At 37.8% G+C, this 26,847-nt stretch overlaps 1 protein-coding gene across 5 annotated transcripts in view; it reads right to left on the bottom strand.

Moving 5' to 3' along the window:
- Positions 1-26,847, bottom strand: part of FAM189A1 (family with sequence similarity 189 member A1) — a 114,757-nt gene that overhangs the window by 70,168 nt on the left and 17,742 nt on the right. For 4 of the 5 annotated variants that reach the window (XR_004242739.1, XM_032122520.1, XM_032122521.1 and 1 more), the window contains exon 2: positions 8,775-8,831. Coding sequence is in view for 4 of the 5 variants with exons in the window: in XM_032122520.1 (XP_031978411.1) it covers positions 8,775-8,831 (57 nt within the window). In the remaining variant the exon portion in view is untranslated. Of the gene's footprint in view, positions 1-4,652; positions 4,976-8,774; positions 8,832-26,847 lie in introns of all 5 variants that reach the window. The other variant, XM_032122523.1, reaches the window with a different exon arrangement.

Here is a 26,847-nt window from a genome sequence, read left to right as displayed (position 1 = left end):
GAGCAGTAATCAGCTTTCACCAAGAGTCAGCAAGCCATTCCTCTGAAGCAATGATGTGAATGTTGGTAACAGCCCAGTGTACAGCAGAGAGGGGCACTGGGTGTTTTCAGGAGAATTTGCATCACACAAAATAACACCTATTTAAAGACCAGAAGAAGTAGTTTGGATTCCTCCTGTTTCACTGTGCAGCAAACAACAACAATATCAACAAAGTGAGGGATTTGGTAGTTGCTGCCAAGGCTTTTCAAGAACCATGGAATCCAAAATGCAACCTTGGCTCTATATACAGGAGCACAGAGTGACAGATACATGCAAAGATGCATTTATATCAAAACAGATCTCCTAATATCTCATAATAAGAGCTATTCAATACCTCCTGTCAGTAGAAGCAATGGCCATACAGATTATTTCCTCAAGTGTGATCAAAGACTGTAATACATCAGTGAGTGCAGCATTGTCATATTCTACACACAGCAATAGGTGTTTGCTGTTTCTGTAATGCTCTGTAACAGCTCCAGCAATTACACTGTTTATTGCAGTATTTTTTAAGAGAAGGCCTGATTTAGTAATAAAGACCTTGTCCTCTCAGCTCAGAAACATTAAGGAGAAATTTGTCAAAAGTAGACATTTCAGCATCTACTAATTTTCTGCTATTTTGATTCTGATTAACTCTTTTAGCATCTACACCTCTCTGAATCACAGAATATTCTGAGTTGGAAGGGACTGAAAAGGACCCTCAAGTGACCTGCAGACTACTGCCATATAAAAGAAGAACGAGAAGAGGAGCTATACCGTTTTTTTCAGGTAAAATTCAAGCTGTCACTAGAAGTATTTAAGTATTGTGACACACTTCTAACAGTAATTGTAACAAAAAAAGTTTGCAGGTAGTTTTTTTCATAGCAAAGAACAAGCTTAAGTTTTGTTCAATAATCTATTAAAAGAATAATGAGGAGTACCAGCTAATATGCTCAACAGCCTCATTCAAAGTTTGCTACATGAATATAAGCACTCAAAAGAATCCTTCAATGATCTGAAGCTGATACTGCAACAAAACCAGTAATATAATTTTTACTATATGTGCAGGCAGTTAAAAGAAGTCATTTTGACAAGTTTTTTTTTTATATAGTAGTTTTATTGTCTCATTTTTATCACTGAAATTTCCATTTATGTACCACTCATCCCCTATATAAAAATCCATGCACATGAAATTTAACTTAGTGTTATTTTGAAAGAGAAAGAAATCAAACAGCACTAACCAATTTTAATGCTATTCAAAATGTTGTCAATTTGAAATGCTTCAAAAACAACTGTTCCAGCTGTACAGACAGGTGGAAAAAGAGGAGCTGATATCCAGTGTGATAATAACCACTTCAAATATAATGCCTTCTGAATAGAATTTTGACCACATAAGACAGATCTAAAATTTGCAACTATGTCAGCCATATCAGTTTAATTTTCCTTCCAACATGCTCTCCAAGGAAGTAAAAACTGGAAGTTTTTAAAACTTAACTAATAGGATACTGTTTCTGAAAAATATTCCACAACAACAGCTGAGCAGGAAAAGAAAGCTCACATTTAGGGGTCTTCACACATTTATGAAGTTAGGAGAGACAACATTTTTCTAAATTAGCTTTGTATACAACAATCTGTATTTAAACAAAACAGTCAGATAAATTAGTAAATAGAAATGAATATATTTTTTTCAACAGTGTGAGTAGTCTAATAACTTTTAAAAAAATCTACATAAGGCTGAATTTACACTTCCACAGCAACTGCATAATGGGTTCATCCACCCAAACAATACATTACTTTTTGCAAGTGTCACATTGCAGGAAGAATTCACCCCCATGCACGTGTCACTGAAATGCTACTCCATATAAATTAACCTTCCATAACATCTGTAGCAGAAATCCCTGAGGAAATAAAGGCTCGTGTTGTCCTGCTGACAAGGACAGGCATCAAAAGCTTCGCAAGCAGCCCCTTCCTGGCAGAAGCATAATGAGACAGAAGCAGGATGTAAAGGTCACATACACAGATATTTTGCATCTGTCTTTCCCAACATATTAATAGCAATTAACTACTCATGAGCAATTATTCTCATTAATTAACAACTGCATGGTCCCTCTGAGCCCTCGCACATCAGAACTCTGACTTTCATCACTGAGGAGGAAAATTCTGGCAGGTGAGCGGGGTCAGGAGCTATGACTGCTGATCTCCATCAAGAGCACACGAGCATTTTCAGTATCCGTTTCTGAGCAAGGCTTCCATGTGGACAGCAGTTCTTTCCAATTTGATTGTAGTGTAAACTCGCTATAGTTTTGGCCATTTCAAGAAAAACTGCACACACATCTCTAAGGAAGACTCACATGAATAATTTGATGGAGATCCATCAGTAAATGAACTTTAAGATTTCAAAGACCTTTCCTCATATATCTGGAACAGAACTTAATTCATAATGCTGTTGGAGGTTTTATAGTACCTCTACTAAGGAAACCCAAACACTCAATCACACATGTCTAGCTCAGGATCTAAACTGTGATTTACCTGGCAAGCAAATCCCACTGAAATCAAAGTATTTTTCTTCAACAAGCAGAGGATAATTAGATTCTCTTTGGGTAACAGTGCATTTCCTTCCATCTGTCACACAAATAAAACTAAAATCACGTGAGTTTTGACTCTACAAAGACTGAGGTATCCATTCCCAATTCCATCACGCCCCAAAACACTTTGTATTAGTTCATACAAATATTTATTCTACTTTTAAATAAAAACATTTCAAAAGCAGCTCACCTTGCCCAGAATAAATTTTTGAAGCTATTGTTTCCTCACCATTTGAAAACAAAATACAAAGTTTAACAAATAGCTCCCATGTTGCCCAACTAGCGCCAGTGATACGTGACACAAGATTAATTAACTAAGGAGGAAGAAGAAATGCTGAAGGAAACCACACTCCCACCAAGAAGGTATTGAAGAAATTATACTGTGCAAAGGCTGCCAAGAACTCCAGGAGCAGATGGGATGCAGCCTGCATTTCTAAAAGAAGGAGCAGACGAAATGAAAGAACCATCAGCAGATATATTTAGAAAGTGTGTGAGAACAAGGAAATTACTGACGGACTGAAGAGAGGGGAATGTAGCAACCATAGCACACTCTTCATTACAGGCAGCAGCAGCACTGGGACTGCAGCTGTAAGTATCCTACAGCAGGACTGCGCCAGCAGGAGCTGCTGCCACGGCAACACGATGCGATGGGAGCAGATGGGGAGGAGTAGGGGCTGTTTAAGGGTAATTACGAAGTGCTTGTTTAGGAAGAGGCAAGTGTTACGCCCCAGCAGGGTTTGTCTGCTCTTCAGGAAAAGCTGCTTGTGGTCTTTTGAAACTCTGCCACTGGGGATAACTAATTAGCATATGGATGCTCAGCAGAGGAGTCCGGATTCTCACATGAGTGACAGCTGGTGGCAGCTGGGCCCAGGAACAGGCAACCTTGGTCAAAAGGGTATCAGAGAGATGCAGAGACCTAGGCAAAAGAAAGCTTTAAGAAGTGCTAAGCTGTAAAAGAGGAAACAGAATGTTCATTCTAGAGAGATGCTTCACTCTGTGACATCTTTTCTCCACCACTGCAAAGATTTCCCTGATTCACTTCTTCTGTTTCCGTCTCAAGTGTTGTTTCTTCCCCACCCAGTTCACAACCTTACTGGGTCATTCTCCGTTTTTTCCCCTCTTCCTCTTCTGTCAGGTATATTCTAATGAAAGGACACTGGGGGTAGGTTTTTCTGTCAGTTGTTTCATGATACTAAAGAAGAAAGAAGGGAATCAGCAGCCTAAGTTTAAAAAAAAAACAGCAATACGCAGTGCACATTTTAAAAGCTAAATGCATATGTTAATCTACCTGCAAAAAAAATTTGGAACATGAATGTAATCAGAGTTTACACAAGTTTTGAAGACCACACTTTTCAAATATTATTTACAGCCTACGCTTTCTTCGCTGAAGTAATTCAGAACTGAGATACAAATCTATTGCAATTCAGTTATTTATGGTGGCACTGAATTGGTCTGGCACTGAATCGCTGAAACATCAGAAATTCCATTGTATGATTTCTTACTGACATGGTTTTCGTTCACTTCTTTCTGATCACCTAGGTCCTCTTCTTCTCAAGAGCTTCTGATGTTTATCTTCCTCGTGTTGCCAGCCTTGCATTTCAATTTCTCCTTCCTGTCCTAGTCCTCCACAATTCTCTTCCCCCTGATTTCGCATTCAGCTCCTCTGAATTTGGGTTAGTTTCCTACCACGCTCCCAGAAAAGAGGTCAAAGAAAAACACTACTCTCAGTTTCAAGCCTGGGTTCACATCAGCTCTGAGCAAAATTTACAGCTTTACATTAGAAGAGCTACTTTTTGAACCAGCACTGGATTTGCTTTCCAAACAGAAGTTATTGCAGCTTCCCAAGTGTCTTTTTGAAAGCGGCAATACCCAGCATTCAGCCCCCACCCAGTTTATCAGAAACTTCGAAAAACACTGGTATGTAAGATGCACTTGTTTTCACCCAGTGTTTTGCTCACCTTTAAACTAATGCTTCAGCCTCAAAGACAAGTGTTTGTCTAATAGCAGGGTTCCTAATGAACATTTTGATCAAGGAACTCAAAGAATACTCACGCTGAAATGATACTGCGGAGTGATCAAGGGATCTGTTAAGGCAGAGGGATGTTCTGCAGCTCCTCTCAACATCACACAGGTATCAAAGTCAGCAGTGACACACGAGGTGATGGGTGCCTTCAGACTCTGCTATTCTCCCACACTGTGCATTCTTTCACTTGCTTTTCTCCTGCAGTCTTGACCTGTTTATGCTGACGTTGTCTCTCCACTACACAGACCATCTCTTTATTCCAGGAACCAAACACCAAATCTCTGCTTGGGGGTGGGTATTGGAGAGAGGACAACCATTTTTTTTTAATTCAAAGATTTCTCTCAGATTTCATCTGAAAGGAAGATGTAAATTCTCTTGTAAGAGTTTAGAAAGACTTGTCTCATCCCTTAAGCTACTCTAGGATCTCAGGTTAAGCAGCACAGCCAGGAACATGTCAATGCTCCACCTCACTGGTAAGAAGAAAGAAAACTTACTCATACACTATTTCTATACATTTTATGTTTCATCTCTTTCCTGCGGTTTGGTTATTCCTGCTGTACTCTGCAATGATATCTAGTGAGAGGAGATAATCAATGAGGAAAAGCATTTGGGCCAGTTTTACATATTCATGCATCTTATGGGGCAAGAGTATACATGGATGTATTTATTTAAAATTATTAGTGATTTCCTTTTTCAACACAGACCTTTTTGTAATGATTTTTACAGAAAAAAGAAAAGTATTTAAGTTTGAATTTCAAATAGTTCAACTTTTTCACTGGAATTTCTGAAAGAAAATCTCTCATTTTGCAACAAACTACCAAGCTGACCCAAGACGAGTATTTTCTAAAAAAAGTCAGTTATATATTTAACTGATTCTTACCACAGGTGCACCCTGAGACTTTACACAGCAGTTCATCCTTTTGCCTGATGTGCAGGTTGAACTGCAGCTATTTAGGGTGGCTTATTTTTCTTAAATAAAGAAAATCCTATGTGCTTATCATTAAAAAAAAAAAAAAAGCCTTGAAATAAAGGTTCATTTGAAGGGACAAAAGGGACAACACATTGAAACTGAGTTATACATGCACTGATTTGCGTGTTCCTTGGTGCACAGAACTGGATCTGGAATGCACATTTCATGGTAAATAGCTATTCTGAGTAATCAAGATCATTTATTAATAAGTACTATTATCTTGTGCTCACTGACATTCACAGACATTAGGAAACCCCACATTTCTGTTCATTGAAAAAACCAGTAAATCTATCAGTTTATTGCAAAAACTTTCAGTTAGAAATGCAAAAATATTTTTCCGGGGTCACCCAAATGCCAGATGGCAACAGAGAAGCTTTCAACTCAATTCAGAGGCTGAATTAATCTCCTTAGCACAAACAGATTTGCAATTACCATAGATTAGATTGTAACAGAAAAATAATCTGACTGCACAGTTTAAAGGTTTTTTTTTTTTTTTACAAGGTAATTCAGCCTCAGGAGCTCCACAAGCTCTCTCCCAATTTTCAGACACTTCCATAAACCACAAGGAAACAAATTCCTACTTTAACACTCCATTTTAACATTAAGCAGTGGAAGTGACACAACCAATGCTTGGTTTCCAAAAAATGGACTCTTGAGAGATTTCCCCAAAGTGCTACCAATACTCTGAGATTTCGTAACTGAAAACAGAGAAAGCTTAATAAGGAAACATCTGAAATATACAGAAAGTACTGTTCAAAATCAATGTGTAAGCAATTTAAGTATCTCCTTTGCCTGAGTGCTTCCTCCGGTAAATGTAAATACAGGTTTGACAACAGACACTGATTCCTTGCATATATAAAGCATTTTGGCAAGATAAGCAACTGATGGCTAGGAGGTGACCAAGAAAATTTAGATAAACTAACAAAATCTGGTGAATTTTCCAGATAATTAAGATTTGCAAAGACACTTTAGCAGGAGAACTTCTAAATTTCTGCAAATTAATATTGCAGGAAAATGTCCTTAGTACATACACATTTGTAAGTCTTTGACTGAATGTGTAATCCAAAACAGCATTCATACTAATAGCTTATAAATACACAACTACTCTCAGTTTTGACTTTGGTTCCAAAGCGTTAAACTATGTAACAACATGCTCTTTTCTATACCAAAACTACATAACACATTTCTAGTACAATACAGCCAGGAATTAAGGGTCGATGAACTATTTGTGTTTAATGCTTCTTCAACTTCCTCTTTTTGCCTGCAGAAAATAATACATTTGCAAAGAAAAGACACTCCATCTGTGGAAAAACCCTGCACGATTACAGCACTGAGCAAGGCACACCCAGCAGTACAGAGGGCTGACCCTGGCCAGCAGGAAAGCACCACACAGCCACCCACTCACTGCCCCTTGCAGCAGGACTGGAAGAGAATTAGAAAAGCCCAAGTGAAAAAAACTTGTGGGTGAAGATAAAGATAGTTTAATAAGCAAAGGAAAGAGGAAGGAAAAAGCCAAAGCAAGTGATGCTGTGTGGGAAAACTAGAAAGTCTTGATACTGCACAAGTGCTGCTCAGCAATAGTCAAAACACCAGTTATTATAAACCAGTTTTAGTCACAAATCCAAGATATGCAGAAAACTGGCACAGTAAACTATTACCACAGTTTCACCAGTTTTCAGGACGTCACAGATGGTGTATGGTTTAATTTTATATAACTTTATTCATAGCTTCAAATGATAAAGCTATCTATCACTCTTAGCAATGCCAGATTTTGTAACACATTGCAACAAAAAAGACAAGTATTCTAATCGATTATCTAGCTGCTTATAATACTATAAAATAGGTTAAAAGGTAATCACTGACCGTATGTATTTGGCATATGCGTTGTATAAACAGATCAGAAGAAACATGACTCATTAGCAAGCTGGTGATACTTTGTATTCTGAGGTTGTAAAGCTACATATTATTGATTGCTAATCAGAACAGTCAGCCTGCACACGTGGGGTCCAACTGCTCAAAGGTATTTACAACTCGGCAAGGAAAACAAGACATTAGGTAGCCACTGTAAAACTATTGCACAGCTTAATCACACACAGAAGTGAAAAACATCATCCCTGTCCCCATTCTTCCAGGTTATTACTGTACCACCACCAAGTACCAATACAGAAGAAGATCAGGATCTAACTCACGAGCACTAAGCTTACTCTTGGAAATAAATAATTTCCTAGAGCAGACTGTAGGAAGGTGAGCTGTTCTGCAAGCAGTAATATTGCCATTACTGTTTCTTCCCTTTTATTTCCTTGAATTACATTGACCATGACTGCCTATTTACATTTCACTGAATTAATCGATATTAGAAAGCCCAGCTCAATTTACAGCATGCAAGTGAGTGTTCAGGAATCAAAGAAGCCAAGTCTCAACAGGCCTGGATAACATTTCTGATGCGTGAATATTGTTTATTCTGATGATGTAAGCTCTAATACTACTGTTTCAGTTCAGAATACTGAAATACACCTGAAGTTCTAATTAAGCTAATTCTTATTAGTACAAGACTTTTCATCGCATACTGTCCATTATATTCTTTATTCCAGGGACTATCTTTAGTACTATGTTACAAATGTTTCGTGTTACTGTTACACATGTACACTTTTTCAAAGGCAATGTTTACCTGCTAACACATCCTTATTGACACAATCATCATGTGTTTTTAATAGGATTGATTTCCATCTAATATTGCTTTACATTAGTAGGTTAACTGAAACTCTAATAGCAGGCACACACAAGGAATGGATTACTGTTCATTATCAAGAAACTACATGAATCTCACAACAGAAATACTAACATAGCTGAAAATCATTCTGCAGACAAAGACTAACAGCTACTACTTTGGAATGGGATAATACTTTGGAATGGAACCAGATAACTGGTTAAAAAGATTGCTCCACAGTACATTTTTAGGCAAATAAAGTTAAATGCAAAGGTACAAGCAGACCAGTAATCTGTTTGTGAGACAGAAGAAAAATACTATTTTCACCCAGGTAGTTTATACTATACAACTTCAAAGGCCCTTCACTTTTGGTACTAAGTGTTTATAAATATCCGGATGCATAACAGCACTGCAAATGATCCCCACAGATTATGAGGCTTCTCTATAAAGACAAAAGCTCTGGGAGATACTCACCACAAGGGACAGGGGCCTCTTCCATGAAACAACACCGATCAATCCTGACAACAGCACCTGCAACAGAGCAGAGTTACTAAAGAGGCATGAGGTTATACCAGTGTCATTAAAAACATAGTAGGTAATAAGATGAAGTTAATACAGAGTCATGATGCATATTTTCAGAATATTGGAAACCAAATGCTAAAAATATAATGCTTTCCTTTTATTCTCAATAAAAAAATAAAAATAACTAAGAACTAAACTGTTTTTAAACAAAGTTCAATCCAGCTGCCAGATTCACTCAGTTCTGATCAGATCACAGTAAGTCTTAAAACATTTCTTCTTTCCCAGTCCTGAATGTTATCAACACGAAAGGAGAATAAATGTTTAGGGCAAATTTTCTTGTGGTCTCTTAGCACAATTGAAAATTAGCTTAAAAAAGGGGACTAATGACAAGACAATCACAAAATTATCCAGGGTATCCAGATTCGCAAAAGGGTTTTTTGTTTATGTTTGAGAGAGGACCCACACATTCATTTGAACTTGTATTTAGCATACAGATACATTACTTCTGATACTACAAACCAAAAACAAGCAGGATTTAGACCTTTATACACCTAAGCTGATCTTAAGTATTTTAAAATAACATGCAAGTTAGAGCTGAGACACCATAAGCTTTACATATAGTTAAAAATAGAAAGGGAAACTGCAGCAATAGGGTAAGGGATATTGACCCTGGCATGGGAGAAAAAAAGTGGGGAGGAACATTTTCATTAGAACATTTAATTACAAAAATAGTAAAGTAGAATACAAATAAAATGCAGAGAAAAGACTGCACAATGTATTTATTTCATGAGTCCACAGTGTCATTTTTCCTCTCGGCTTGTACAAAGAGTTTGTGGAGCAATAACTTCTATACTTAGCTAGTCACCATTCCCATTCCATCCTGCTTTCCTAACAATCTTTTGTTAGGTGTAAAAATAATAGATGTGTAGGTGTAAAAATAATAGATCATAATAAATAAAAATTCAACTGTATCTAGCTACTGCAGAAGCAATGCACACTGTACTGGGAACCAGGCTGGAAACAATCCAGTCTAGTGATGCTTGGTGCGAATGTGAGAGGAAGAGCTGTTAGTTACCTGGAGCAGCTGCACTGTGGAGTGCCCAGTTTAAGCCTTCACAAAGTCTAGTCTGTGAATACTCATACTGTGAGCATGTTTCAGGCATATTTCACTATCTGACAATATCCACAGCTGCAGCAGCTGTTGAAAACATTATTCAGAAAGACAACATGTGGAAAATGCACCTTTCTGTATTTTCTTTAGCAGCTATGCCATTAAAAAAAGACCCCTCAAATGAGGTTTTTTAGTAAAACCTCAGTGTTAGTTTCTAAGTGAAGTAGAAATGCAACAGCTGAGAGATAAAAGCACAATAAAAATGAACCAAGACCAAGATATGGATATCAAAGTCTGTCCAGATAATGCCTACATGCAAATGTGCATAGTTTGTATTCTACAGCATTTCCTACAGCATAGGAGCTACATACTTCTGGATGTTGGCCAAGTGAAGGAAAAGCTGAGAATTCCATCCTTGCAGTTAATTAAATGTGCTCACACAGCTATGTTAGCTTATTATTATTGTATGATAACTTGGCTCTGGGCTGATAGTCCTGTAATGTGAAACTGCACTCAGAAGGTAAAATGACAAGGTTAGTTAGTCTATCTTGCAGGCTAGACAGCAACATGCTCTCAATCAAATAAATGGGCTGGCTGAAATTGTGAAGTTATTAAAGAAAACCCTTTAGGAAAAGTAAGAAATTGCATTCCAAACCAGAGCACATATTGATACATAAAATATTCGTACATAAGTCAGTATTTCTCAGTCACCAAGTCATATGGTCAGAGTCAAGATACTACTGTAGGGCACTACCTATGAGTAGCAAATCTTTACTTTCATTTACTGTGTGACCTCCCTTCCATTAATTAAATCTCTACCCCTCTTGTCTTATTTGTGGCATTGCACAGGATGCAAGAAGGGAGCTGATCCTTTTTGTTCAGCTGAACTACAGCTGTGTTTGACCTTTACAGAGGCCTTGTAAGATGAAAGAGGTACATGTGTTTTGGTTTGGAAAAGGAGAGCTTTGTGGAACTCACTGTACTGGCTCACCACGCAAAAGGTCAAGCACAGCCAGGCCACTTGATAAATTTACGCTGATAATAGACACAAGAACTCAGTGTTCCACCTGTGTCTTTATTACTGTCATTATAAGAGGTCACCTCAACAATGCCGTCATGTAATTTTCCAACCCCCATTAGTCCCCTGTGTCAGTCACTGGTTACCCAAAAAACTTATTTTGCTGAGATGCAGCTATTTCCAGTGCCAAGCACCTCACATTAACCCACAGTGTGCACAGCTATATAACTAGGAAAAACGCACACAGAGGACATCACATACTGACATTTCGTTAGAATACACCAAATTACTAACGAAACAGAAAACTAAAGATTTATCTTGATATTGAAGACAACCAGGAATTTAATAACAAAACCAACCAAACAAATCTCCACAAACCCAAACAAAACCCCACAAAAACCTCAAAACCCAACCAATCAACAACCAAAAAGCCCCCAGTCTTAAGGTTTTGTTTTCTCTTCAGCTTATACCTCTTATAAATACAATACTAACATTGAATACAGTGAGTAGAAACTCCACTTTGTTTATATACAGAAGTAGCAATTATTTGAAATTAGTATGTAATTAATTTAAAGGCCCAAAAGATCTTACAATAATCACTCGGAATATTCAACAGCTCGATATTGCAATCTATATGGCTTCTCATGCTTTTCAAAAATCACTACATCACATGAATTCTATGCACAGGTTCTTTCTTTCTTAAATAAAAAGTAAAATAGAGTTTGACAATTTTAACAATCCCTTAACCTTGGCAATGTGTTTTGATTTCAGAACCTGCAGAGTATGTTTATCTACTACCTTGGATCCAGCTTCTATCTTCTGAATTGTAGCGAACCTCCCTGTCACACAATAATCGAAATTAATGAAAGCAACTAAAACCATTCAAAAATTAGGTTTGCCATATTCCTTAAGGAGAATTCCCCCAGATATATGTACATATATGTACCTGCTCATTATGACAATGTTTTTTCCTCTGTGCATCAGCGGAGTACATCAGTGCTGACTTCTGCAGCATTAGAAATGCAGTAGCTCAACAGGCATATGAAAACTCCATTATCATTAATGCAAGTGGTGTTCATGCATGACAAAGATGCATTTACTTTAACAGGCACATACTGAGGCAGGACAAAACCAGAAGGTAAAACTACTTTCCAGCACAGGGACTGCAAACAAAGGATTAGCCCTTGATGGTGTCTTTTCCAGCATTTTCCCTCCACAGTCTGGTGAATCCCTAGAAATTTAGAGGGCTCTGACTTTGAATATGGGGCAGATCAGATGATGCAGTCTCTTGATGTATCTTAAATCATCTGCCTTCTGAGTCTCCAATTACAAAATGGCTCTTCTACGTGATACATTCTCTAGTGTGGTTCCTTTAAACTCCTTTCCTGAGCTACATAAACCCTATGTTTATATAAATATTAATTAAAACCACATTAAGTATAGTGAACCACTATCAAGGTACAAAAAACTATAGAAATGTAAAATTACTGACGTCTATGTATTAACTGGCTTTAGAAAACAAATTATCTTTTTTTTTTCCTTAGTTCCACTTGGGATCTAGCAATCGTTTTCCAGTCTAACATAGAGCACGAGTTATGGAAAACTCCAAGTTTTATTCTCTATTCTTATTCCTGCTTCCTTGCTCAGCCTGATACAACATACATCAAGTCATTTGGTCCTTTTCCACCAATTTATGGGTTAGTCACTTTTTCAGCTTGTAAATACAAGAGAAATTCTCTAATCAATGGATTCAATTACATGAAAATAAGCATACAAGTTCTTCACAGTAATTGCAGAAATTCCTTCTCAGGCCTCTTCTAAGAACTAAATTTATGTGTCTACAGATATCTGTTTACATGTTTCCAAAAACATGTGTTGTGAACGTAGCTAGATAATCTAGAAACTAAAGAACCTGTTCGTAACAACACATCAGACAAACACCCACCAAGGCGGGCCAGGCAGAACAGGCACAGCACGAGCAGGCAGATGCTCAAGGCAGCTGAGTGGAGAGACCAGGGCAGTAACTGGCCTGCCAAAGGGAAATCCCAGCACCCACAGCACCAGTATCATCAGCACTTTCTGTGAGCAAAGCACAACAGCAGCTGTGTCCCTGCACAAGGGCCTGAAGCCACTGACACTTCCCAAAGTTCCCCTCTCTGGGCTACAGGAGCACAGACTACTGCAAGGATTAATTTTGTCAACTCAAATGCTCCTGAAATGGTAAAGCTCAATCATACTTCAACAAATAATACCCCCAAACTGTCTTTAGGTCTAGGTGTACCTCAGAGAGTCTCAATCAACTGCTGAAATATCTTCAAGGATGATGTTTCTGTGAAATCTACCATAGTCCTGGTAAAAGGCACATAACTATTTAACAAAATGCAAGCATTAAATACTGTGTGAGCAATGTCACAACTATCACATACACAGAAACTATTAAAGCATGACACATTACTACCAGAGCACAAAATCATCTTATAATAACACTCCGCAGCATCTGCAATCCATTAGTGCAAAATGCTGGTAAAGTTAAATACACACTATAGGAAAAAGAACTGTGCTGCATGGGAATTAGCTGAAGAGGGAGTGGAATAGTCCACCAGTAATATTACCCTCCATTCCAATTTCTGGGAAACAGGAAGGATGAAAATCTCTGTAAAAATCAGTCATGGGCTAAAGAGTTTTAAAAATAGTTAATATAAATATTTATTAGCAAATATGCAAACTGACTGTTCAACATGCAGCTATCCCTAGAATCCAGGGACTGCTCTGTCATTTAAAGACTACATCACTATGAACACAAAGAGCACAAGTGCCACCAGACTGCAACCACAAACGAAAGATCTGGACGCTTAAATACAAGCAAGTCAACAGTGACCAGAAAACCACAATGATTTAAACACAGTTTTGGGCTATTTTATAAAAAGATGCAGCGTGTTCCTGACTCACAAACACTACATTATAGCTTAGTTGCTCTCATTTATCCACTGTGAACCTAAAACTAATCTAATTCTAATTGCCATGGAAACAGGAGCAGAGAAACAAAATCTCTTGGTGCCCCACAAGAACAGGACAGTAAAATTACCTATACATTGACACAGCTACCAGAATGTATTAACAGCCCACAATTTTGATCTTGTTTTAAGCTCTAGGGTGAGCTTTCCTTTGGTTTTGTCTTTGTATTCTTATCAAATATTCTCCACACCCATCAGAAATCTCCTCATTACACATCTGTAACTTGTTACTAGAAGGAACCAATTTGACATACAGAGAAAAACAAGCACTGATGGAGCACATATCCATCAGAATATGTTTTTATATACATATTTATATATATTTTTTTCAATTATAAAAAAACTTCCTATGTTCTGTATTTGTTACTCTTCTGAGTGGTTCAGAACTGTTATGCTCAACTTCACTAAAATATGCAAACTGTATTAAAAGCTATGGACAGGGATTTAGATAAGATATTAAGCACAGAGCTGATACATCAGTGACTCGCAATACAGTCTTAATTCTAATCTGTTTTTTATTAAACATACTCATGGAACACACTATTACATTATCTTCTACGCCCCATAATGTAATCCATGAGCATTAATAAGGCACACAACCATTAGCAAAAGAGTATTTAAACAGAAAGGTAGCTAGGCAGCTTGGAACCAATCCTCCAAGCTTTCAACTGTATTAGATTATTTATGAACAAACCTGAAATAAAACAGATGACTGAAGAGCGAGCTCAATACATGCGGTTTCATAGGGGAAGAGTCTGAACTCAGAATAAAGTCTACTGAGATATCATAAGGAATAACAAGATTTTGTGGCTCTTGGTCAATTGTCTCAAATTAAAATGAAGCTCCCTCACAACCCAAGCAACTTCCCTTCTTCAGAATGACCCATGAACGAACCAAAAGAACACAGTGCTTTGAGTAACACCACCAGCAACACTGCTGAAGAACCAGCTGCTGTGTTTCACAATGTTCAACATGAAAGCCAGAGCAAGAAATTTTCAAAAATAATTGACTGAAGAAATGTACTGCCCACACATGATATTCAGGATCTCTACAGTAGCCCAGATCAAGTGTGGATAGCTTATCGATTCTTTGAAGCAGAAAGGGTTTATTGAGACAGCAGTCAAAATCTTAATTAAAATGCACTGAACCAAAGAAATCAGTGAAATTAGAAGCAGTTTATCCAATATGATAGGTCTGTATGCAGGTGTTGTAAACTCAAGAGTTAATTATTTCCTCATCTGAATATTTATTTTCTTGGTCTTGATGTGCATTCCATACAACAGATTACAAAGATGATTTCTAACAGGGACAAAGCCTTCACACCTAGAAGTATATTGAATTTCCTTTCCAAAACTACTGATACAATTTTAAGTGTTTGTAATGAAAGAAATAAGGCACTTGAAATCATTAGAAAGCTATTATGAGCCTATAAAATATAACATGCTTTATTTCTTTCATAACAGTTACATTCTTTCAAGGGCTGAAAATGTGAAAACTTTATCTTAACTCCAAAAATAAAGGATTCCATATTTATCCATTACTAAGGCAAAGGTATCACTCAGCTATCAGAACTTCACTTCCAGAATTTTCATTTTATGTTTCATTGTACTTAAAAAAATAATTATATCCATAATGTTACTGTGACCAAAAAAAAAAAGTGATAAATTTCTTTAGACATTTCCTAATCTGTTTTCACACCAATCTTGACCTATATCATTGACTCAGTACAGAAAATTATTCTAGAAATATTTTTTCCCAGTAGCATTAGGAAATTACTAATCAGACTTTTGCTGCTGGGCTCTTCCAATAATAATAAGAATGAAGACTGAGATTGTTTAGATAACTGAAATGAGACAACGGCTCTTTCAATTACTGACACAATTTCTCAGGGGATAAAAGCCGAGATGTATTATATAAAGTGATCTAAATATCAGTAACAAGAGCATTTTCTCCGCCTCAAATTGAGAAGAGCTTCCAAATACACATAAAATGCATTGTCTCTGCACATCACTGGTACAGAGTAAGCTCCACTCCTCCAATTCCATAGATCTTTTGGAGCTATGTTTTAAACTGCAGAGTCACAGGACACATGGAGAGAGATTAATCAAAAAGCAGTAGACCTCATACTCCAATGAGCATGATTAGTGATTTGCTTCTAGGCCATGCTACCAGATAAAGGAAAAGGTTAAGGATGCACAGGCAGCAATGAGAGAGAGAAAGGGACAAAGTAAATATTAAATGGTCAGATCAGATTAACACTATCCTCAGCCTACAGACTTCTGTCACCATGAACTTGGTGAAAGCCATCTACACTACTGCATTTACCACTTTTTCTGAGACAACCCTTCCCAGGCAGCTATAACCACGACAGACTGCTGGCCACCACATCCAAAACAGGACTTCAGAGGGGAAAGGACAAATTAATTTGGAGAAACACAGGTTCAATGTAAGGATGGATGGATGCCTTCCAAACACACCAAGAATCCAAGGGTTCTAAAGATTTATTTCACGGCAAGCTGAACATGAGTCATCAGTGCCCTGGCAGCCAGGAGAGCCAACCCTATCCTGGGGGGCATCAGGCACAGCATCGCCAGCCAGGCAAGGGAGGGGACTGTCCCACCCTGCTCTGTACTCGGTGGCCTCACCTCAAGCGCTGGAGGCAGTTCTGGGCAACACAATATGAAAAAAACATTAAGCTGTTAGAGAGTGTCCATGGGAAGGCCACGAAGAGGGTGAAGGGTCTGGAGGGTAAGCCACACCAGGAGTGGCTGAGATCACTTGGTCTGTTCAACCAGAGAGAAAGAGAGACTGAGGTGAAACCTCGTCACAGTCTACAACATCCTCAGATGGGAAGAGGAGGGGCAGGCACTGATCTCTTCACCATGAACAGGATTTGAGGAAGCAGAATGAGGCTGAGTCAGGGGAAGTTTAGATTCAAGATCAAAAAAGTTTTTCCCCCAAGAGGTACTTGGGCACTGGAACAGGCTACCCAGGGCAGTGGTTACAGCACCAGCCTGACAGTTCCAGAAGCATTTGGACAATGCTCTCAGGCACATGGTATGATCTTAGGGGTGTCCTGCACAGGGCCAGGAGTTGGACTTGATGATTCTGATGGTCCCTTCTCAACACCTGTCCCCCAATATGTAATCTATCTGAACCATTTTTCTGTGGAGACAAGATCAGGGAAAATACTTGCACCTGGTCCTTTCCAGCCTCAACACCACAGAATGGAAATCCAGGTACCACCAGCAACCAGTAGCAACTGTATCGCATTTCAGCCTTGTCCCTGCTCAGGATGCCCACAGGCCTGAACAGCAGGCACTTAAAGCCTGTCAGCAGCAAAATGCAAAAATGAAATCATGTTGATACAGAGTCAAAATAGACTGAACAAAGAACGTACTGTGTTTAGAATAATTTAGAGCCTTACCTCTATTCTTAATTATAATAATCTCATTAGTTACTATTAAAGACTTAAAATACATTATTTTAGACTTGCTGCATACATAAGATACCTGTTTATGACAACCCTTGAGAATAATGTATAAAAATCTCAAATTGGTTTGGAAAGAAAGAGCAAAGGACTTGGGCAAGCAGAAAAGAGTGCATCACTCCAGCACCACAAACTAGCCATGAAGTTCTACAATGCACCCCCAAGAAAATGAGTTTTCAATGCCATCCCATGGAGCAATGAAAGCCATCAAACTTTACAGAAGAGAAGGCACATATTGGAATGATCTAGGGAACAGGCAGGAGTTATTCTCACATCAAGCTGGGTAGCACACTGACAAAGACTCCCAGCTGAGGACTGCAGAACTGCTTTGCAAAAACATCGCAGCACCAAAGCCTCTGCAATTGAAGTCCAATTCTACTGTAGAGGCTTCTTAACCTGTCAGCAGGCAATAGGTTTGGGGAGCGCATGACATGCTATTTCAGTAATTTTAATGCAGTTAATTATTTGGGCACTAGTAGTCCAAACACCAAATGAATAGAAGTATAACCTTAGCTCCAAAATCAAAGCCCACAGCTATTTTAAGTGCAAGGAGAATGTGAAAGAGGGAATCCTATAAAAATTACAGAGCAACTAAAATGTTGTCTATTTTCTCTCCATAAGAGATTCAAAGAGATTACTAACGTATAACACTAAATTCATTTGCACAGCAACTTGTAATTTATAATAAACATGGTCAAAATACATGAACTCTGAAACACTGCAGACAGAAAAGCATCCTGTATAATACTGGTTACAAAAGCAAGGTGGATCATCAAATTGAAATGTTTTCCATATTGGTTTTGGAAATAAAGTGGGAATAAAACACCAATCTTCATATGAGACCTCATCTCACACCAAACCCATTTACCAGATCTGGTGGTCTGCTTTCTGGGATTATTTAATGACCACTCAACCACAAACCACACTCACTCTACAGAAACCCTTTTCCCACAGAAAAATTAAGCTCAAGGAGTCCAAAGACTTATTCTGCCTGACTTTAAGGTCAGGACTTCCGGTAAATATACTGGGAACTTTGTGTAAATATTAAGATGGAAAACATCTTATAGTCTAAAAAGAGCAGTTTTGCATTTTTACATTACTGCTAGATCGAAACACTTCACTCTAAAAAATTGTTCCTGAGGTTATGCAGAATCATTCATCATCAGAAGGACTCAGATCTGCAGAAACTGTGGTTCCTTACTGCATCACTAATGGGCAAATAAAAACTGCATTGTGCAAGATACAACTGTACTGTCACCTGTGGAGGAAGTAAAAATCCAGAAGTGATTTCCATTGCCATGTGAAGCATGCTTGTTTAACAAGGATTACACAGTAACCAGCATTATGTCTGGCCTTTAGTGGTGAATCCACCATCATGACCAAAAATTAGTTAAATGAATTGCACATGGTACAGCCATTCACATATGGGCATTAGACTGAGCTCTGTTTTATTATCTTTAAAACACCTTCTTAAGTACCTCATAAGAAATTGCTATAACTTTATCTAATATTAAATGGCTAAGCTCAAATATGACCATTTTCCCACTTCATCACACAGCCAGATGTCTTCATTTTAAAAAATTCCGCAGAGTCAAAGGCAAAGCAAACTGAGTAAGCAGTACATCAAACTCAATTATATTTCAAAGACAGGGCCTCTTTGGTTTGTTCTACTTGTCTCTGATTGCCTGCAAAAAGCTCACAAAGAAGCTTTGAAATTACCATCCCAGTAAGATTCCCACACTCTCAATGTTTGTGTTACTGCAGCCTGGCTGACCACAGACTCAACAAAAGCGTAACATATTGACTTTCATAAAAGCAGCTATATACCTACTTCAGTTGGAGATAACTTATTCATTAAGACAAAATAAATTAAAAACAAGATAGAGAAAAACTTACTTCCAAATGATTTAGGGCTATTACATTTTATACACACTAACACAGCCTGAAAAGTTTTAACTTGTAACTCTGGCATTTAGAGTCTATCTCAATTAGACAATTTTGAAAATTAGCTCTCCCAACCCAAGACAGAATGGGATGGTATTCCAGAATATAAGGCGTCACTTGTCTTTTTAAAAAACATGCTTGGTTTTACTGAAGTTAAGCTTATAATAGAATGGGATAGTAACTGTGCACACAATATCTGTTTTTAAAACCATCTTCTTGCTATCTTTTCACATTAACTTTTCAGAATCACCATCTGAAAAGCAAAAGTTTTATTTCTAAGCTGAAGAATGCAGAGAGAGAGAGAGAGAGAAGAGCGCAACCTCTTCTTGCTCTGGCCAGCAGCTTTCTTTTTGTACACATGGAAAAAGTTGACAGGAAAACAATGACAACAATGGTTGTTCAGACACAAGTATCAAAAGCACTTAACAGAGAAACTTGGTTTTCTAGCAATATCAAACAGACCAAGGACCACACCGAAGCTTGCTGATTAATGGATAGGAGAAATTCAGATTGAGTTCACCTCAAACACCAAGCTGGAAGCTGATGTGAAGAAAATCATCCTCAGTACTTCAGCGCTGTCAAGGAAGACTCTCTCAAGTTATTGCTATTGATTTGTAGGAACATGACGACCTGTGTTGTGTTTCAAGAAGTCCCTGGTTCGGGGGTATACCAGATACTGGTATCTTAACTGAGAAATATTCTCTACAGGACAATTTGTAATAGTAATTACACCCTAGCTTGCACTACAGTAAACACATCATGGTTAAACAAACACCACAGAACTGTGGCAATTCACTACAAAATTAGCAGAACAACGTTTGGGGAGAGCTAGTTTGTTCTCTGTTTTGGGGTTGTGTTTTCTTCGTTTGTTGTTTTGTGGGGGGTTTTTTTTAATAGAAAAAAAAAATCAATGTAAATATCAAGGAAGTTGACAGAAAGGTCGAGAAGGGAAGAGAAAATAGTATAGCAATAAAAAGAACAGCACTGCACCAAAAAAAAGTACTGAAAAATGTGAAAATCACATTAATAGAAACTACATTATGCAAATAGTCTGCTATTCCTGTTTCATTCATCAACTTGGGAAACATTCTAGATGTTAGAAAGCATCTAGAATACTACTGATTTTCATTAGAAAAAAAGTCAAATAAAAGATGCAACACGTGCTAAATGGGATTCTGTTTTCCTACAGCTTCCACAGGTTTTCCATATATAGGTATCTTACAGATCCCAGCTCAAAACAGCCTCAGCTACCTGAGGTAGCTCACACATGCCATCTAGACCAGGAATCTAGAGCTGGAACTCTCCTGCTCTCCTCACACAAACCCCAGCAGAAGATGAGTCCCAAACTCCTGTAACTGCACGTGCAAAAGTATGTGCACTGTGTATCCACACAGCTGAGGTGACAGAGCATGTTGCAGGAAAAAATAATGGATATAACAGATGCAGTCATAAATGTACTGTTCTAACTAAACAAAAACTGCTTTTTCTTGTTTCAGCCTAAAAATACAATCCAGACATCATTAAATAAAGTGAACTTGCAAGCCATCAAACATGGCCAAGAAACATTAACACTTGTTAATCACAGCTGTTTAAAAATTCTTAAATGCTTCCCAAAGAATCTAATTAAATACTAAAAAAAGCTTTTATGTATTTTATGTAAAACTTTAACAAAGGGAAAAAGCAATCTTTTATTTGACTGATTTTAGGGTAACTTAGTAGTCTTAACATAAGGAATCCTTCAGAAGTCTTTTTCTCTAGGGAACACAGGTGACAAGTGTTCTCACTGTGAAAGTAAACTCATTCACAACTACAATACTGTTTTCGTAATGAAGTTTAAACACCAAAACAAGGAACTTAACTAATGCTTTCAGGAAAAAAAATTCTACACCAAAAAAAAAAAGTTATGACCAAATCTAAAGCTAGAAAAATTTAGAAGTGAGAGGAACTTCTAAACTCAGGTCAGTAAAATTAGGCTCTTCATCTTATCAAAAAATTTTGCTGACTTTATGCCAAGTTATATATATCTACTGTTACATTCCAGTCAAAAACAAAAATGTAGATCTTATGAACAGAAAGGAGATCAGAGATCCTAACAAACAGCATTCATCAACATCATCTGAGAGCCAGAAAATGAGTAACTTGTCCGGCATATTTCTGTGAGATCTTCCCCCTTTAGAACTCACCTTTATTTATACAACACACTGTATAATTTCCCAGGAAAATTTTATTGGTGCAGGAATGAAACACGGCAATCTGTAAATCAGTTTTTAAAAAACTCATCCAGCTCTTACAAAGTATCAAAATGAGACTACAGAAAACTCCAGTAAATGAGCCTCAAACCGAGTCCACGGGTGCACATGCCTAGTTTGGTATTTGTATTTAGTTTTTGCTAAGTGCATTTTGCAAAGCTGACAATTGCTAAATTGGCCCGAATACAAGACAGTCCTGCATATCAGGTGACTCATTCTGCAAGAACAAATAACCAAATGATGAGTGAATTGCACCAGAGCACCAGACCACTAGCGTATGTCAGTCTTGATGAAACACCCCAACAGAGTGCCAGTGGAACATTAGGAAATTTTAAGTGTCTCAGTGCAAAACCACTCTAAAGGATCCAGCACATTTTGCAGCAACCCAAACTGCAGTGCCTTGAGTCCCAGCTGGGAAGCTAAGTCAGAGCTGGGCAGCACCTGCATGGGTTCTGAGCCTTGTTAAACTAAGCCAGAGTCTAGCAACACCAGCATTTAGCTGCAGGACTAGATACAAGATTAGCCCAGACGGGATCACAATCTCAAAGACTGAACAAAACACACTTTTGCTGATTGTGGAGTCAAATGATCAGGAGAAGAGACCTGGGATACACAGAAACAGGAATTATAATAGAAATTAATTTTGATCTCTAAGGTGGCACGGACATCATCAATCACAGCTTCTGCTTCGCTAAATACTCCTTAAAGAAAGAGGAAGAAAGAAACTAAATAGGAAGGAATGATGAGGGCTGTCAAAAACAAAAGACAAAGATATCCTCCAGCATCCAGTATTAATGTGGATTGGGAATCTTTTTCCTTTTAACAATTCTCTCAATAAATAATTCTCACAAAAAACTTCAGTTACTCTCTTAAAATGACACTGATTTTGTTTCCTGGGGTAGAAAGAAATCATCATATCCTTAGCCATTTTTGTGTTTCAGCATATAAAGGAACATTCATCTATGTCTTCTCATCCCACTTCCTTCAGAATTTTCTTCCTACTCACTGTAAAAGTGTTCCCAGACAGTACAGATCCTTCATAACACCACACAGCATTAAACCTCGCTTTGACCTCCTAATGACAAGACCAGGACCACACACCATAGTGCCATGTACTTTTTTCATAGGGTTACAAACAGTCAGACACTCAAAGACTAAAGACATCACCTAAGGAAGGTCTAATGACATGAAGAGAAAGAAAAGAGTAACAGAATCAGAAAGAATATACAAAGAAAAAAGCTGGAAAGGTTGGGTCTTTTTGCAAATACAACGTTTCCTGGTTCTGGAAAACACAAACCTTTGTCACTTAAGTAGCTCATCTCACCTTTCCATGCTTCAGACTCTCTACAAATTAAGACAGCTCTTTCCTAACTCACTGTAATGCTGCAAAATTTAATGAACTTAGAACACATTTTTTCTTACACAGCATGTCAGATTCCGCTTGTAATATGTTGTAATAAACAAGTTCTACTGTATTTTTTCAAAATAATTTCAGAAAAGACACCTTTAGAGATTCATAATTCATCCCTGCTGTAGTTACCCTAGAAGGTTCTTTATCTCTCTCCTGATATCCCTCCTATGGAAACTGCCACAGAAATCTGGTGATGACAGAGGGACCCTCACTCATGTTCTAATTGTTTTCGTTACCTTTTCACAATACTAATCACTGCTTTGAAGGACACAGGACTTCTTTATCCATAACAGGTGAAAGAAACAGAGAAGCATCCTTCATTTTTCCAGTCTTTATTTTACAGAAAGACCTCAAACCCAACTTGTTCTTGAATTCCAATACAGCTTCACAAGAAACAGTACTGAGGAATATTATTGATCATTTTGCAGAACAGTTGTGTTAGAGCACAAAAAACCTGCAGGATAGGCAGCAAAATTGTTATTGCTGTTCATAACAAGAAGAAGAAAAGATAAAATCTTTCTTGTATCTTCCCTCTAGACTTCCTACCCTACTTCCCATCTTGAGACATGGAAATCAGTAGCAGAATAAAGTGGTTTATCAAGACAGGAGGTATAAAGCAATGTCAATTCTCACTGGAGTTTGGTTTTGTTTTGGTAGTTTTTTTGTTTGTTTGATTTGAAATTCACACACACACACAAAAAGAGTAAAAGCAGATAACTGCTAAACAGGGAGCTCTGCAACAGGCAGGCACTGCAGAAATGAGATGTGAAAAAGAAAGGGCCAGAGAAGTGAAGTCAGAAAACTTCAGCAGTAAAGTCAGAAAAAATGTCATGAAAACCCAATTTAAGAAACAACATTAAAACTGAAAGCAATACTGTAACTATTATTATAAGTGCAGCCAAATGCATAATTTTTCTAGCAAGCAGCCAAAAAAGAAATAGTGTACTTGAGATATAAAAATAAGATAGCAAAATTTAAAATATTCTGTTGTGCAGCTGAAAATTTATCCCCTTTAAAGCTGACTATTTGACATGAAATCTAAGCTATGTCACATGCAGGTATATTCTGAAAACTTCTGAAAATATGTCTGAATGATCAGTGAAACTAGGGAGAAGCAACAGAGATGCTGCATGACAGAATACACAATTCACAGAGGAGTAATTGATGTCAAGGGATGCAGACTGCAAAACTTTCTCACTCCTGCTCCAGCAGTTCTGCAGACCATGCTCAGTGAAACATTGCACTGCTGCCTGCCCAATTAACATCTTATTTTATTGTCTCAACGAAGAAAAAAATCACTGCACTGCTGCTCTTAAAACACAGAATTAATCCCTTGCTGTATCTCAAAATATGATAAACGTGAACACAGTTTGTTACTCAGATTATTACTAAATGTAATAAAGGGCATTCTGAACCTTTATTTTACACATCAGAATGCTGAACCACTGCATATTCAAAGATAACAAGTCATTTTTTTAATTTTTAGGATGCTTTTGGACCTTCCACTAACTACAGAGACAACGGGTTTAGAAAATGGTTATCAAAATTAAATCCCCAAACTGACAGAGAGCAGGCTTAGATGAGGTATTAGGTAGAAATTGCTCCCTGTGAGGGTGGGGATGCCCTGGCACAAGTTGCCCAGAGAAGCTGTGGCTGCCCCTGGATCCCTGGAAGTGTCCAAGGCCAGACTGGATGGGGCTCGGAGCAACCTGGGATAGTGGGATGTGTCCCTGCTCATGGCAGGGAAGGTGGAATGTGATGGGCTTGAAGGTCCCTTCCAAGCCAGGCCATTCCATGATTCCATTACATATATTATGCTCTAGAATTCATGATTTCTTGCTGTCCCGCTGATAGCAAACTCATATCAAAAAAGTCATTAATTTCTTTAAAATATCTTCCTGAAATATAAGGGAGTTAAAAGCCAGTATCTGGTACTCATGTTCCCGTATCACAGCTACTCTTGTATTTGCTGAAGTTCTTGTCTCCCTTCCTGACAGAAAGGTTATGAGTACTAAAAAAACCTAATAAAATCATATGTACAATTTTGAAACTGGCAGTAAACTTCATATCTAGCAACTGCAACCCAGTGAGACAAAAATGTAATGATGCTGATTTAGAAATACTCAAAGAAAAAGCAGTTTGCCACATTCTTAAATACTCTCTAATCTATCAGCCAGTTCTGTAAGTAGTAACAGAACTGACTTTGTTAAATCTGATCTGAAAAGCTCATTCAAATTGATTGACATCTTGGGTAAGCCAAGGAAACCCAGTCTTTTTCTACCTCAAGATCTCCAAGACAGGTGATCAGCTAGAGAGTTTTCTCAAATCTGCCACTTGCATGATTTTACTTTCCCCCAAATATACAATCCCTCCCTTATATTTTTTCCCCTAATTGCTCACCTTTTCTTACTTTGCAGTCTGCAGGAAGTACTTTTAACAGTAAAGAAATCCTGAACTCTAGCTAAGCTTTCATACTGAGCCTTTTAGTGAGCCAGTCTGTGCAGGACATCACGGTGTTTTCCTAGAACTCACTATCAATATTTGGAAACTAAAACCATGGTTTTCATCAGGCATCATTCTTCAGGGAGGCAAGTAAACTGTCTTTCTGTATGCTGTTATGGCTCGTCATTTTTAAGCCATAAAATCCATCTCCATCTTTTACATGAAAAGAAATCACTAACATATTAAACCTTGATATTAGTTAGAATACAGTCCAACTAATTGTAGTCCTAGCCTAGAATTTTCAGAGCAAAGTAAATAAGATTCAACACTGAAAAGAAATCACAGTAATTAATACTTCTAAACTACTCTGAAAATCTGAATAATTTTTCCTTCTCCTGAAAATGACAAACTATATACATTTATGATTTTACAATACCACTTACCCGTCAGTAAAAGGCTATAATTTGTTCTCTGTTGCACACCAAATACCTTTAAAATCAAAGCAGAAGACTTTTAACTAGAAAACTATTAAATGTTCAAAGTAATTTTCTGCTATAGCTTGAGTCAAACATGACTTGAGTTGCATAATGCCTGCTTCCAATCTAATAAATCCTTTTAGCAGTGTTGTATAAACACAAGAGAAAGTCATTTTCTCCAAGTATTTGTATAGTAATTCCTCTGAGGAGCAATAAGAGAGAGAATAGAACCAGAAAACACATGCAAGTGTTAATAACTGGCAGATTTACAAACATGAAACATCCTACATACTTATTAAAAAATCATTTCAGTGACAGCTGTTTCACCTACTACCAAAAGCAGCTCTAATGAACCAGAGACTGTCAGACTATTACAGGGTGGCAAGAGGACCATATATGGACTAAACCAGAAAGACAAAACTGGCTGCAGCCAAAGAGGGACACGTAACACTTGTTCTAGCAACACAAAGTCACACGACTAGTCCATCAGCTATTAGGAAAGCTTCTCTCATGAAAAATTCTCCAATCTTCTCCATAGAAAATACCTTTGGGTTTTTACAAAAAGTGATAGCTATGATCAGTTATTCAATACTTTCAACAGTTCCAGGGTATGAATGCAAATCAGAATCAATAAAAAAACTTGAGATGAATTTGAGTCCTTCAGCTAGGCATGGCCTACTGAAATACACAGCACCACACAGTGGCACCAAATCCACCGAAATCTCCAGCTATCACCCGAGAGTTTCTACCACTCAAAAAGCTTGTTATGTGGGATTAGCACAGGGAGTGTGTGCAGCTTACCAAAACAACATGTTTGTAACAACAGCGTCTACACCCACAGGCAGTGCAGGCCAACGGGAACTGAGCTGC

The sequence above is a fragment of the Corvus moneduloides genome, chromosome 13 (genome assembly GCF_009650955.1).
Source record: "Corvus moneduloides isolate bCorMon1 chromosome 13, bCorMon1.pri, whole genome shotgun sequence".
Classification (NCBI taxonomy): domain Eukaryota; kingdom Metazoa; phylum Chordata; class Aves; order Passeriformes; family Corvidae; genus Corvus; species Corvus moneduloides.
The sequence above is the reverse complement of the archived record's forward strand: the minus strand, read 5'-3'. Positions and strand labels throughout refer to the sequence as shown.